Source organism: Lithobates pipiens, unplaced genomic scaffold, assembly GCF_037356315.1.
Source record: "Lithobates pipiens isolate NorthernLeopardFrog02 unplaced genomic scaffold, aLitPip1_a1.2 Scaffold_8, whole genome shotgun sequence".
Lineage (NCBI taxonomy): Eukaryota > Metazoa > Chordata > Amphibia > Anura > Ranidae > Lithobates > Lithobates pipiens.
Genome location: NW_027507903.1, coordinates 220,812,913 through 220,828,053, shown reverse-complemented (window position 1 = coordinate 220,828,053; position 15,141 = coordinate 220,812,913). Strand labels below are relative to the sequence as shown.

General features: G+C 44.4%; 1 protein-coding gene across 2 annotated transcripts in view; it reads right to left on the bottom strand.

Moving 5' to 3' along the window:
• The window catches only part of PDZRN4 (PDZ domain containing ring finger 4), a 253,740-nt gene extending 239,125 nt beyond the window's left edge, over positions 1 to 14,615 (bottom strand). For both annotated transcript variants that reach the window (XM_077472343.1, XM_077472344.1), the window contains exon 1: positions 14,288 to 14,615. In XM_077472343.1, coding sequence (XP_077328469.1) covers positions 14,288 to 14,356 — 69 coding nt within the window. In that variant the 5' untranslated portion in view covers positions 14,357 to 14,615. The remainder of the gene's footprint in view (positions 1 to 14,287) is intronic.
• Positions 14,616 to 15,141: the final 526 nt, after the last annotated feature.

The window sequence follows — 15,141 nt, the reverse complement described above, 5'->3', positions numbered from 1 at the left end:
CATCATTGGTGTCAGTTGGTGGAATAGTGCCCCAAGGGCCAAATAAAGGCATGCAAAGGGCCACATCCAGTCTCCGGGCCACAGTTTGGAGACCACTGCTATAGTCCATAGTCCATCTCTGGAGGAAGCAAGAGAGGGTGGCTATGTTACTACATAGATTGGAGCCATGGTGAAGTCAGATCACAGCAGCAAAACTAGGAATTTGGAAAATCATAGAATGCTGAGAGCAATAGAAGGTACTTTTTTGAGTTAATGGCCCATACTTGGATATATATATGTAAGAAGGCCAGTATGGTGGCCTGAATTTATGGGAGGAGCCCGGGGGGTATTTAACCAGCCCGTTCGCCTGTGGTGGTTGTCGGTTTCCGGTGCGCAATACCACGTCACTAGGCCGACAGCTCGTGTTGATCACCATTTGATTACCATTCAGACAAACGTCTCCCTTCTTGGAAGTCTCGTAGTTTTCGTGTTCCGTCCGGTTTTGTACAAATCTCGCCGGCTCGACTGCCGCAGGTAGGGGTCTCGATTGACCTTCATTTCTATTCATTTCTATTTTATTTGAGTGTCGTAAAACCCTTAAAAATGTCACATCGTTCGGGATGATACCGGGTTGTTATCACTCATGTCGCACTTGCCCGCACACGCCCTTCATTTCACGGGTGTCGTTCGGTAGGTTGTCTGTGATACCTTGTTAGCTACTGGTTGCATAATCTTGTTTGTCGTGTTCCGCAGTCATATCGTTGCCAGTCGTATCTTGCGGCACAACGACCCATGCCTCTGCCACAAACTGGCTCACGTAGGCCATTTCTTCATTTCACCTGTCACTTACTACGCTCCGATTCGAATCCAGTTGCATCACCTAAATGCGCCGATTCGTCCCGGGGTGCCCCTAGGTATTCGGCCTCATTTCGGTACATGCTCCAGAGTCCGCTCGTTCCAACCGTCCGGGTCTCTGTCATGGGTTCATTTCACGTCACCTACTACGTTCGAATCGATACCAGTCGTTTGCCAAAAAAAAAAAAAAAACGCACAGGTTCGATTAAACGTGTCCCAAATAGCTTGGCCTCATTTCGGTACATGCTCCAGAGCCCGTGCGTTACCATTTCAACCCGGGCCCTGTCATGGGATTCATTTCACGTCACCACTACGTTCGAATCAATACCAGTCGTTTAAAAAAAAAAAAAAAAAACGCACAGGTTTGGTCGACGTGTCCCAGTTGTCGTTGGCCTCATTTCAGTACATGCGCTAGAGCCCGTTCGTTGACGGTTGCGAGTCGCGTCCTCTCCGAGTCGCAGCTCTACCATGGGAAAACATTTCATCCTCATCTAGTTCGCCCGGGTCGAATCCGGTCGCATTTCGTTTGCATCGATTCGCCCGGACGGTCCCACATTTTTGTAGCTTTTTCGGCCTCATTTCAGTGCATGCTCCAGAAATCCGGGTTGGTTCCAGCCTCAGTTTGGGGCCGGCCATCCCAGGCCTCTGTCATGACAGTAGTCCTTCAATTCATTTCACTGTCACATTCCGCGCTCCGGTTCGAATCCAGTCGCACGATCGGATGCACCGATTCGTTCCGGTTCGCCCCCAGGTTGTTGCCCTCATTTCAGTACGTGCTCCAGAGTCCGTTCTGCTGTCAGTTGTACTAACGACACGACCAGTTTGTGCCTCTGTCACGGCAAGTCGTGCTTCATTTCATGGTCACTTATAGCGCTCCGATCCGAATCCAGTAGCATCTATGATGCATCGATACGGTTCGGCGTGCCCCAGAGGGAACAGCCACATTTCATTTATTTTTTCCACAGGTTGTCTGGCGCTGGGCCAAAAAAAAAAAAAAAAAAAATCGGAAATCTCAAAAGGAAAACAGGAACAATGAGGGAATAACGGCGTGATGGTTTAGGAATCATGGCGGAGAAATATCTACTCACCGGTGCACTTCAGTTGTGTTAGCCAACCGCTTATGTCACATGCCAGTTTTCCTTGTTAGGCTCCTTCAAACAAATGTCATCTGTTGTTTCTCTCTCCAGGTCAGTCAAAGCTTAGTAGGTCCACCCTGCACCAGCTTGGACGTCGTCTCCCAGGTAAAAAAAAAAAAAAAAAAAAAAAAGAAGGGCTAGGAGTGGAAAAGGCGACAGCGAGACGGACCGGTACACATATGTATGTAGGCGAAGGAACGTCAGTATATATGTGTATTCGCGTTCGCTTCCGCCTTAGTACCCAAGCAATAGGTGGGCTCACTTGGAAAATAGAGAAACAGTCTTGACTTTGTCATCCTCTATAGGTTCCGGTCGTCCATCTATCTTCCCCAAAAGAGATAGGACATCACTCCCGGGGCTCGATCCATCAGGAACCATGTCCCAGACCAGCAGTGAAGACCTTACTGCCCCCCTGTCACCTCGCCCGCCTTCAGTGGGCGACAGCATTCAGTCTTTCAGGGGCTGGACTATCCCTAGGCTGTCAGCGGAGCTCAGACGCAGGGGCATTCCCTTCCCAGCCACAGCTAGGAAGGCAGAGCTGTTTAGGCTCCTCTCTGCCCCTCCAGCTACCGCCGGGCCTAGTACCCCGCCTCAGGCTACGCTGCAGTCCATCTCTTCGGCCATAGGTCAACTGCATACCATGGTGTCGTCTCTGTCCAGCTCGGTCACGGATGTTCAAACCAGAGTGACCCTCTTAGAAACACCTCCAGCTACAGCCACCACTGTTCCGGATACAGTCCCGTCTCCTCTACCAACAGGTACCGAAGGCACATGTCCCGTGGTCTGTCCAGCACATCTTGTGCCGGCCAGCATTAGGAAGGACATCTTGGACGGCAAGGATGTTAACCTTGCCTCCTTGCTAATTTCGGTGCATGACCTGGCAGAGAACAAGGCTTACACCTGGGGGGATGTATCCGTAGTTCTCAAAGCTAAGGACCCCAGGCTAAACCGGAAGCTATCCATCCCCGAGTTTACCCTAGCCTTCGGCATGCTCAGAGATGTCGTTTGCTCAGCCTCTCCTGCCAGGAGGGTTGAACTAGATTTGTATCTCCACACGGTGGTGGACCTGGGGTACAAATATGGTGGCTTTGCATTCTACGACTACCATCGTTCCTTCTCAGCGAAAGCAGCCGCCAAACTGGCACAGTTCCAGTCTCTCACAGACTGGAGCCTGATGGATACGGAACTATTCTGCCGGCATTTTGCCGGCCTTCGTTCACCCCTGTGTGCCGTCTGCCAGTCCTCCACCCATACCGCTCCCTGGTGCGCCAACATACCGGCTACTCGCCCGGTAGAATTCCCCTCCACCTCTGCCGCAGCCCCAGGCCCATCAGGCTCGGCACCAAAAAACCAGGTGGACAAGTTTGGACGCACGGTCCAAACCATTGGGGGTGCGGCCATCTGCAATAACTTTAACTACGGTTCTTGTAATTACAGCCAGTGCCGTCTACTGCATATCTGTGTTATATGCCACAGGGCGCACCCCAGGAATTTGTGCGAGGTCAAAGCGCACAAAGGTTCATGACTGAGCCGTATAGACATACTTTGCCTGGGCTTCTACCTCAACACGCACCCCACTCCTTCACTAACCACCTTCCTCATAGGCGGCTTCACCGCAGGTTTTCACACCGGCCTCATCTCCCTACCTCACCAAACCCACGAGTGCAGAAACCTCCGCTCAGCAGCCTCTGACGAACAGGCCATCGACCTACTGCTGCAGAACGAGGTGGATCGAGGCTTCGTTATAGGCCCCTTCACTCAGCCCCCCTTCAATATGTGGAGAGTTAGCCCTATTGGGCTTGTCAAGGGCAAGTTTTCCAATAAAAGTCGTTTAGTGTATGACCTGTCTGCGCCTCATTTTTCTCACATCCCTAGCTTAAACTCATTGATCCCTTCTGAAGAATTCTCCTTAAAATATTCCTCAGTGGACATGGCAATCCAGGCCATCCTTAAAGTAGGCACAGGCGCGTGGCTGGCGAAAGCGGACATATCCGACGCCTTCAAACTGTTACCTATCCACCCGTCCCTCTGGTGCTGGCACGGGATTAAGTGGAAGGATCAATACTACTTCGCCACGAAGTTGACGTTCGGCTCCAAAAGCAGCCCGTGGCTGTTCGACATATTTGCCCAATCTCTCGAGTGGATTCTCTTACACAAGGTCGGCTGTCAGCAAGTTATCCACTACTTAGATGATTTTTTGTTGATAGAACGGCCAGGCGCACCTCCCAGAGATCTCGACAAGTTAAGGACCGTTTTCGGGAACCTCAATGTTCCCATCGCTGAACATAAGGTGGACGGACCCGCACATTCAATCACCTTCCTTGGTGTTATTTTAGACGCCGGCTCCATGAAAGCCAGCCTGCCCCTTGACAAACTAACCCGCATCAGGGCGGCACTTCACGAGTTCACTCGGACCAGGGGATGTACTAGGAGACAGCTGCAGTCACTGTTGGGCATGCTCAACTATGCCATGCGCATTATCCCACAAGGCCGTTCCTTTATCTCACGACTGTTGGTCTACCTGTCTCAGGCTCAAGACCCGGATCATATCCTTTGCCTAGACACCGCAGCCTTAGCAGACCTGGCAATGTGGGACGAGTTCCTGTCCAACTGGAATGGCATCTCCCTTTTCATCCCGTGCATTTCACCTCTCTCACCGCAGGTAGTCACAGACGCCGCGGCCTCTACAGGGTTTGCAGCAATTTTTGGCCACCATTGGTTCGCCGGACCCTGGCCTTCTCAGATACTTAGCATCCCGGGCTTTAGTCAATCCTCTTCACTCTTCGAGCTCTACCCCATGGTTGCAGCCGCCCAGCTCTGGGGCCCTACCTGGTCCGGACAAACGGTAGGCTTCACCACCGACAATCAGGCCACAGCCGAAATTGTCAATAAAGGCAGGTCTAAATCCCCCTCCGTGATGTCCTTCCTACGCAGGCTGGTGCAGCTGTCACTACAGCACCAATTTAACGTCATCTGCATGTTTATCCCAGGGAAATATAACCGGGCAGCTGACGCCCTGTCCCGCTTTAATTTCCGGTCCTTCTTTCTACAGGTTCCCAGTGCAGATGCCGCATCAGCGCCTATCCCGCATTGGTCGCAGTTGACCCTGGACTAGAGCCGCATTTACTAGGAGCCACGCAGCTCATCAACCGTTCGTTATTGGACAATACTCTCAAAGCCTACCAGGTAGCCTGGAGAACCTTCAACGCATTTCTGGTCACCTCCTCAGTAGGCACCCCCACAGATGCTAGACACATTCTAGCCTTCATCTCGTACTGCCACAACCAACTGGCCTTGTCTTTTAACACCATTCGCTTATACTTAGCTGGTGTTCAGCACTTCCTTTCAATCCAGGATCCTACCAAACCCTCTGTTTTCTCGTCCCACGCTGTCCGAGCCATACTACGCGGCATCCAAAAGCAACAGCCGCCAGCAAAAGTCAAGCGGCTCCCCATCACCAGTGCCATCTTCAGGGACATGTCCACCATACTCAACAGCTACCCCTTTGGTGTTCTCCCCAGTCTGGTCATACAGGCAGCCATTTACCTAGCCTTCTATGGCTTCCTTCGGCCCGGTGAGTTCACTCACAACAGCCTACACGGCCCAGTCCTCCGCAGACGTCATCTGCTCCGTCACCAGGACCATTTCATCCTCCACCTCCCGGTAACCAAGACCCAGCAGACAGGCACCGGCGTAGACATCCACCTCTACAAAACCAACAATGCCTGGTGCCCGGTCACGATGCTTACACAGTTTCTCGCTCGGCTGCCCGAGCTCCCGGACTCTAGCCCACTTTTGCCCTTCCCGGTGAAACCACTGACTAACCAACAATTTATTAAACATATCAGGATTCTCCTCCGCAACCTGCTCCTCAATCCTAGTGAGTATTCCGGCCACTCCTTCCGCATTGGAGCAGCTTCATCCGCATCCCGGCATGGGGTCCCGGACCACGTCATCAAAAGGTTGGGCAGGTGGAAGTCGGCCTGCTTCACTCGGTACATCCCTAACCCACAGGTGGAGATGTCTCGAGCATTCACTCAACTGGCTCAATAAAAATTAACCAGGAAACAATAAAACTCTCTTATCCCTACCTGACTGTTTTGCCCCCTTATTTTGGTATACCGTCCATTAGACCAGGGCACACTTTCAGGTCCATTTCATAGAAGGTGTCTCATGATAAGCTTGTTTTGTTCAGATACGTATCGGCCATAGGGCTCCAGCCATAAGTAAGAAGGCCAGTATGGTGGCCTGAATTTATGGGAGGAGCCCGGGGGGTATTTAACCAGCCCGTTCGCCTGTGGTGGTTGTCGGTTTCCGGTGCGCAATACCCTCCCTCCCATCCCCTTTTTAGGGCATTTATCAAAAAACATTTCTCTTCAATCATATTCATTCTAATTACTGGGTATGCCCCCTTATTTTGGTATACCGTCCATTAGACCAGGGCACACTTTCAGGTCCATTTCATAGAAGGTGTCTCATGATAAGCTTGTTTTGTTCAGATACGTATCGGCCATAGGGCTCCAGCCATAAATATATATATATATATATATATATATATATATATTTTTTTTTTTTTTTAACAGCAGTTTAGTATCAATTTAACAGTGTTCTATAGCTAGTAATTTAATGGCTTAGGGTTGCTGGCACTTTGCAACAGCTTTGGGTTGTTCTCCTCTACAAATCACTTTTCTGCAGTGATTTGTAGCTAAGCATAGTGATTGCTGCAACATTTCATAGAAAAGCATTGAGAGTGAATATCAAGTGCAATTTTGCGGCCAAGCCCAAATGCTGATGAATTTTGATCATCGAGCAACAGAGCCACAAATTGCTTTCAAAATTTTACTGTTAGTAATCCCCTAGAAAATAATTATTGCTTTCTTAGCAGCAACTGGTTTTAACGAAAATGGGGGAGGTAATCGCTGTGAGAAAATCGCCCATGTATCTCCTAGGCACTCCTAGGCGCCTCTGCCGCTAGTGATCCTGCCACTGATAATCCTTGACAATTGACAGTGGCAGGATCACTAAGAGGCTACTAGTTTTGTTCTTATGAATTCTCTTCCTCTGTAGCGGAGGCAGCAAGATGTCCATTGTCCCATTGCTAGCTATGTGTGGCAACATTTTCATATAGACACACAGGCAGACTTTCTATGGTCCTGCCACTGGTGATTTGTTGCTAGTGGAAGATTTGCCTGTATATCATCAGCCTTAGATCCCTTTCACACTGGCACACTGGGGTGATTTTTAGGCACTTTAGCACTGGAAATAGCCTCTGCTAAGCGCCTGAAAACTGACTCCCATTCATTCCAGTGTGACTTTTCACACTGGGGCGGTGCGCTTGCGGGACGTTATGAAAACTCTTGCAAGCAGCATCTTTGGGGCAATTTGGGAGTGCTCCCAAAACGCCCTGCCCATTATAATAAAAGGGAATTGCTTCTGAAGCGACTAAAAAAACACTTCGGAAGTTCCGCAACACAGGAGTTTTTAACCCCTTCTTTGGTGTTAAAAGCGGCCTGCTAGCAGCCAAAATGTGCCGCTTAAACAGCGCTAAAGCTGCGCTAAAACGAGCGCTACTTATCGCTAACTTGGGTGCGACCCCAGTGTGAAAGGGGTCTTAGGGTCCATGCACGATAGATCATTTTTGTATACAATTTAGGTGCGTTTAAGAGAGTTTTGCTTTTTTATGCCAGAAAGCTCCAATCAGAAACACAAACCAGGACCAACTCAAAATATGCCTCATGTGCATGGGCACTTATGCCCTGTACACACGATAGGGTTTTCCGACAACAAAACTGTGGATTTTTTTCCGAAGGATGTTGGCTCAAACTTGCATACACACGGTCACATAAATGTTGTCGGAAATTCCGAACATCAAGAACGCGGTGATGTATAACACGTACGATGAGCCAAGAAAAATGAAGTTAAATAGCCAGTGCGGCTCTTCTGCTTGATTCTGAGCATGCAGGGACTTTTTGTGCATCACAATTGTGTACACACGCTCGGAATTTCCGACAACAAGTTTGGTTGTCTGAAAATTTGAGAACCTGCTCTCAAACATTTGTTGTCGGAAAATCCTATTGTGTGTACGGAGCATTAGGATAACATTAAGCTGCTTCTGCAGGGAAACCATAAAACTCCTCTAGACTAGCGATTTTATCAGTCAGTGTGCATGGAGCCTTAGCCTGAAATGTCTGTTTAATATATGTTACACTTTTCTTGATACTGAGTAGATACAATGTTGCATGGTTTATTTACTACTTTTAATATAAATGCAATGTTATATGTGTTATTTATGTTATATGTGTTTTATTTTTTTTTTCTCTCTCTTTTTTTATATATATATATTTACATTGTTTTATTTTACCTTTTTAATGTCATTTTTTTATTTGTAAATATTGTCTATTTCTACAAATATTTAATGTAAGCTTACTATTTTTTAAACCAACATATAATCAGTTTTAAATTCCAGTTCTGCTTTGCTGTACCCACCTACAAAGAAATGAGAGATGATAGTCCTCCTTAGACTGAAGATGTGATGATGTGTGCCCTTTAAATCAGCAGCATTAAAACGGTTCAAAGGAGGCTGCAAGCTCTGAATTAGGGGACCGTAAAATTAAAAGGATTTGATCCAGTCAAGTACTAGTGTTTGAGCAGGCTAATTCATTTTCCTTCATCTGATTTGGTTGCTAACTGTTGTTTTGGGTTTAGATCACCGCAGTGAACGGTAAGGGGTTTCCCACTGACAGGTGCTTCACATTAACCCCTTCCTGCGCCTAGCAGGAATGCATTGCCCTATGTTGTCTGAACATCCAAAGCAAAAAAGATCTTGGCTATAAAAAGACATAGTAGAGTGGAAGGTGTCACACGCACATTACTGCTCCCCTTTGATCCCTTATCAGTGACATTAAACCAACAATACCGTCAGCTGGGACTGGAGGCAGAGTGCATATTACAGTAGAAAATTGCTCACATTTTTCAGAGGATTAAACTTGATCAGAAATACAGCAGAGGAAAGGTGAAGCACCATCTCATTCTGGTTACAGCGATTACTTTTCAGGAGGAATATAACAGTGTTCTAATGAGCCACAGTTAAATGTCACTCACTGATACCTGTATTGCTTGGAGCAATTTCTCTACACCTAGACAAGTGATGTGTCCAACTGTCTTGCTAATCAAATCTACCTATCCTAAAAATTAAAAGTGCTAAAGGTTCTTACCAAGCCTGATCAACACGCCTGACTAATGCAACTTTTAACATGTTCAGTTTGTAGGATATAGGGCCAGTCCACACCATAGAAATGCAGTCCGGATGTGTTCCAGATGCTTTTCTGCATGCGCGTTTTTTATGCGTTTCAGTGAGATTTTGGTGCGTTTTTAATGCAGTCCAGTGAATTTCCCCTCCCTCTTTTTTATTAACCTTAAATAAGGACATGTGGGTTTTAGTGCATTTTTGATGCATTTTACAGCATTCCAGTACAGTCCAGTGCAGGAAAAATGCATGTTCTACTTTTTTTTCTGGAACGCACTGCTGTGAACTATCCCATTGAAAACCATATAACCTACTTTCCATGTGTTTTGTGATGCCAGAAAAAAAACGCACTGGAATGCATGTGGTGTGAACTGGCCCTTAGAAAGATCAAAGGATGGTTGCAGAAGGATTTGTATCTTATTTATTTAATAATCTCAAAAAGGTAAACATAAAACGATCCCATCCGCACCCTACTCTTACCTACCTACTCCAACGCCCACCCCTTTTTTTTCTACTTTGTTTTCTTCAGGTATTTATTATTATTATACAAAAACTGAACAAAACTCTGGATAGCCGCACTCCGGGTTTGAGTAAAAAGTAAAGTGCCTTTATTTCTTCAAATGCAAAAACTCCATATTGAACAAAACATCACAGCAAAGGGAAAAGAAAAATTAGAACAAGGTCTGACGCGTTTCACGCTAAAACCAGCGCTTACTCATAGGCACATAGGCAATATTTATTATTATTATACAGGGTTTATATAGCGCCGAAAGTTTACGCAGCGCTTCTTATTTAATTTCAATATTATTTTCTTATACAACTAAAACAGTTGTCAATTGGAACTTTCTATAATCATTCTACTATAGACTAAACAATAACATAACATGAGAATCACACCCTCCACCTATAGTAGGACAATACAAATGATGTATATAACATGTAAAACTTTGAAATATACAAAACTACATCTTAATCACACCAAGATCACATTTCCTAGATGTAAAATGCCTTTCATTACTGAATACAGGCATATCCTATTGTTCTAATGTTACAATTGAATGTTATATGCTAATATTTCTCATGTTCACTCAATAAAAATGCATAAAACAAACAAAAAATAATATAAAAAATCTCCCTTTGGGATCAATAAAGTCTAAAGTTTTCTGAATGGGTATTATATAGTGCCAACATTTTAAGCAGTGCTTTACATCACATTGGTTCCTGCTCTCAAGAAGCTTGCAATCTAAGGTCCCTTCCTCACATGCATAGTACTGCCATTTAGTCAGGAGCTAATTAAACATTAAATGCCTTTTTTTTTAAACTGACCCTGAGCTCAGTTCTGCAACATCAGCCAAACATATTGGAAAAGGTATGGCCAAACCTTATCTGATCATGTTAAACCTTATAATAAAATGATATACAGTCATACCCCACTTTTAAGTACACAATGGGGTTTATTTACTAAAGCTGGAAAGTGCAAAATCAGGCTCACTTCTGCATAAAAACCAATGAGCTCCCAGGTTTTATTACCAAAGCTTAATTGAACAATCTGGGGTTAGAAGCTCATTGGTTTCTATGCAGAAGTGAGCCTGATTTTGCACTTTCCAGCTTTAGGAAATAAACCCCATTGTGTACTTAAAAGTGGGGTATGCCTGTATAATAATACAGTGGTTAGCACTTCAGCCTTGCAGTGCTGGGGTCCCTGGGTCAACTCAAAATCAGGACACCATCTGCATGGAGTTTGCATGGTAGTAAGAAGAGCCGGCAACACTGTAATCCTTGAAGTGTCGTTTATTGGTACATCGGAGTGATAATAAAACAATAAAGCCGAAGCGTTTCAGCAATAGCCTTAGTCGTATCTGGTTAGAGTTTTCATGCTCTCCCTGTACTTGTGTGGGTTGCCTCCCATTTTCTAAAGATCTGCCAGTAGGTTGTTCGGAAACTGTGTTAAATTGACCCTACTGTATGTGAGATGGGAATCGTAGATTGATGTGAATGTACAATATGTAAAGCAAGCGCTGTGCAAATTGTCAGAGCTTTATAGATACCTGTAATACAGAAAATACAGAAAGACCAGAGACAGACAAACATTAGACAGGTTCTTTGCACAGGCTAGAGCAGCCTTTCTCAACCTTTTCAGCAAGGAGGAACCCTTGAAATAACTTTCTGGTCTCCCTGCTAAAAATGACCATATCTACAACTCCTGATACATTAGTGTGATAGTCAGTGGAAAGAATGCTCCTTAAACTTTTTGTCATTGAAAGAGGTACCTAAAAAGATCAATGGTGTCGCTGAAAACGTATGTGAGAGGTCAAAACTGGTCATTATTCAAGGAACCCCTAACAACTTCTGGAGGAACCATGGAACCCTGGTTGAGAAACCTTGGGCTAGAGGTATATAAAGTTTTAAATATAGACAGAAATGGTTGCTCCTACAGAGAAGCTGCATACATATGAATTACCCTTTTTGGTTTCTAAACCAACTGGGTCAACATTAAAATAAAGCTGACCACACACATTACGATCTGATTGTCCACCCTTATTTTGATCTATTACAACTATGGATATCTGCCTGATTATATAGGAAGGTCTTTATATTACATAGTTTAGTAAATCTTGCACAAAGATTGTAACGTGTGTGGTGACCCTTAACTTGCAACTTTGCCCCCCAGCAGTTATTAATAAAGTTAATCTGGTATTACCTTTCAGCAATGCCATTTTTATATTTAATTAATACTCCAGATCATTTAGGAAAGAGGGTAATGAGATTTTGAGCTGATTACCATGCTAGTATACATTAAGGCCGCTCCAGGTAGCCAGGCCACTCTCTAATTAGCCTGCTGTGAAACGAATGGCATCAGAAAGACAGTGAAGAAAGCCAGTTGGCTGCCTGTGTACTTCTCACCTAGATGCTGCTGCTGTGCCAATAAGACCACCAACACTTCTCAGTGCAGTGTGTCATCACCAATACTGCTTAAAGTGCTGGAGCTCAGCCGCTGTCAGCAACAATTTGTCATGGACTGAACAATCTAATACAAGAACAACCAGAGCTTAAAAAGGCACAATCCCTGGCTCCAATGCCCATGCTAACAAGCATACACAATTTACTACGCACCAGAGAAAGGACAGCAAGCCTGTTACCGATTAGTGATTACACCCATTGCTCAATGTCACTTTCCATTCTTGGAATAAACAATAATACATGCATTAAGGGGAATTTACTAAGACGGTGCTTGTGGTAACCAATCAGCTTCTAGCTTTCATTTCCAAAGCTGAACTGAACAAGCTAAAGCTAGAAGCTGATTGGTTACTATGCACAGCGGCACCACATTGTAGGGAGTTTATCAAAACTGGAGCAGCCAGGATCTGAAGCAGCAGTGAATGGTAACCAATCAGCTTCTAGCTTTAGCTTGCTCACTTAAACTTTACAAATGAAAGATAGAACTGTATTGGTTGCCATGAACAACTGCTCCAAATTTAACAAATCCCCCCATAAAAATTGGAGCAGCTGTTCATAGCAACCAATCGGCTTGTGCAGTCAAGCCAATTGGTTGCTATGCACAGCTGCTCTAAATTTTGAAAATAAGAAACCTTCTTAGTTACCACACACAACTGCTCCAGTTTTAATACATCCCCTATAGAATTTGTAGCAGCTGTGCATAGCAATCAATCAGCGTTTTGCTTCTTTGCATCAGCTTGTTCAGTTAAGCTTTGCAATGAAAGACAGAAACGTATTGGTTGCCATGCACAACTGCTCCAGTTTTAATAAATTCCCTCCACAGAATCTGGAACAGTTGTGCAAAGCAACCAATAGGCTTCTAGCTTCAGCTTGTTCAATTAAGCTTTGCAAATGAAAGACAGAACCTTATTGGTTGCCATGCACAACTGCTCCATTTTTCATAAATCACCCAACGCAATCAGGAGCAGCTGTGCATAGCAACCAATAGGTTTATAGCTTCAGCTTGTTCAGTTTAGCTTTGGGTTGAAAGCTGGAAGCTGACTGGTTGCTGCTGATTCTGGCTGCTCCAGTTTGGTAAGTTCCCTTCTATCTGCTCCAGTTTCGATAAATTCCCTTCTATCTGCTCCAGTATTGATAAATTCCCTTCTATCTGCTTCAGTATTGATAAATTCCCCTCTATATGCTCCAGTATTGATAAATACCCCTATATTTGCTCCAGTTTTGATTAATTCCTTTCTTTCTGCTCCAGTTTTGATAAATTCCCCTCTATCTGCTCCAGTTTTGATCAATTCCTTTCTTTCTGCTCCAGTTTTGATCAATTCCTTTCTTTCTGCTCCGGTTTGGATAAATATACTTTTATCTGCTCCAGTTTTGATCAATTCCCTTCTATCTGCTCCAGTTTTTATCAATTCCGTTCTATCTGCTCCAGTTTTGATCAATTCCCTTCTATCTGCTCCAGTTTTTATCAATTCCCTTCTATCTGCTCCAGTTTTGATCAATTCCCTTCTATCTGCTCCAGTTTCTATCAATTCTGTTCTATCTGCTCCAGTTTTGATCAATTCCCTTCTATCTGCTCCAGTTTTTATCAATTCCCTTCTATCTGCTCCAGTTTTTATCAAGTCCCTTCTATCTGGTCCAGTTTTTATCAATTCCCTTCTATCTGCTCCAGTTTTGATCAATTCCCTTCTAGCTGCTCCAATTTTAGGAAATCCGCACAATTCTGCTTAGCAGCAAACACATATGACAACAATTCTAGGCATTCATTGTAAAACTTAGAAGGCATCATTTAGAATGCATTCCGTTTTCACATACCCTGGCAAAGCTACAAACACCAAAAGAACTTTTATAACAAACAGCAATCTAGAATATAATAAGCAATAATGCTATGCACAAGTACCGAAGCCCATCAGATGCAGCTGATGACAATGAAATGTACAGTTTGATTGGCCGCTATGGATAACAACACTTTGCACATGGCTACTTGACTTAGTAAATAAGCCTGACACCCACAAAGCAAACTAACACAAGTGCACTGTGTGGCTTTCCATGTGCGATCCTCAGCACCTTGTTCAGCACCATGTTGAGCTGTGTCCATCCCATAGCAGGCACTCACCTGGGAAACTTCATACAGCAGTTTGTAATGCTCCTCTCGCTTCTGAAAAGTGCACAGATTGCAACCCATTGTAAACTGGAGGAAGGGTACAAGTGGCTGATTCCCTGTTGTGTGAGCAGAAGATGCTGTGATAGGGGATCACCCTCCCGACTGGACTGCTGCTGTTCATCAGTCACTCCGACTCCTCCACACTACACAGGCACAGCAGTGTGAGCGGCCAGCCAGCCTAGAGATCTCAGCGTCCTCCTCTCCTCTCCTCTGCTCTCCTCTCCTCTGCTCTAAGTAGCTGACATCGCTGTACTCCTCGTCTACACTCCGCCTGTCTACCTCCGCATCACCGCACATCACTACACACCATCCACCGCCTCATGAATATTAATCCGACTCATGGATTATTTATCACGGGGAGGCTGCTTATGGCACATCAATATCCGCTAATTAACAAACAAAATGCACCCATGTTAATATACCTTCCCTCTAATATGGGTATAGGGAGCAGGGGGAGCACACTGGACCACACTAATTATTAATTACTCCACATCATATCCCACACTCTGCACTTACATAGAGACAGCACTGCATTGGACTTAAACTGGTGCAGCTAAAATAAATATAAATATATATATATATATATATATATATATATATATATATATATATATATATATATATATATTTATATATTTATATTTATTTATTTATTTATTTAGGGTACTCATATAGCACTGGCAATTTACACAGCGCTTTAAATATAAATTGCACATTCACACATACACATATATAAATATAATATATATATATATATATATATATATATATATATATATATATATATATATATGTAAATATATATA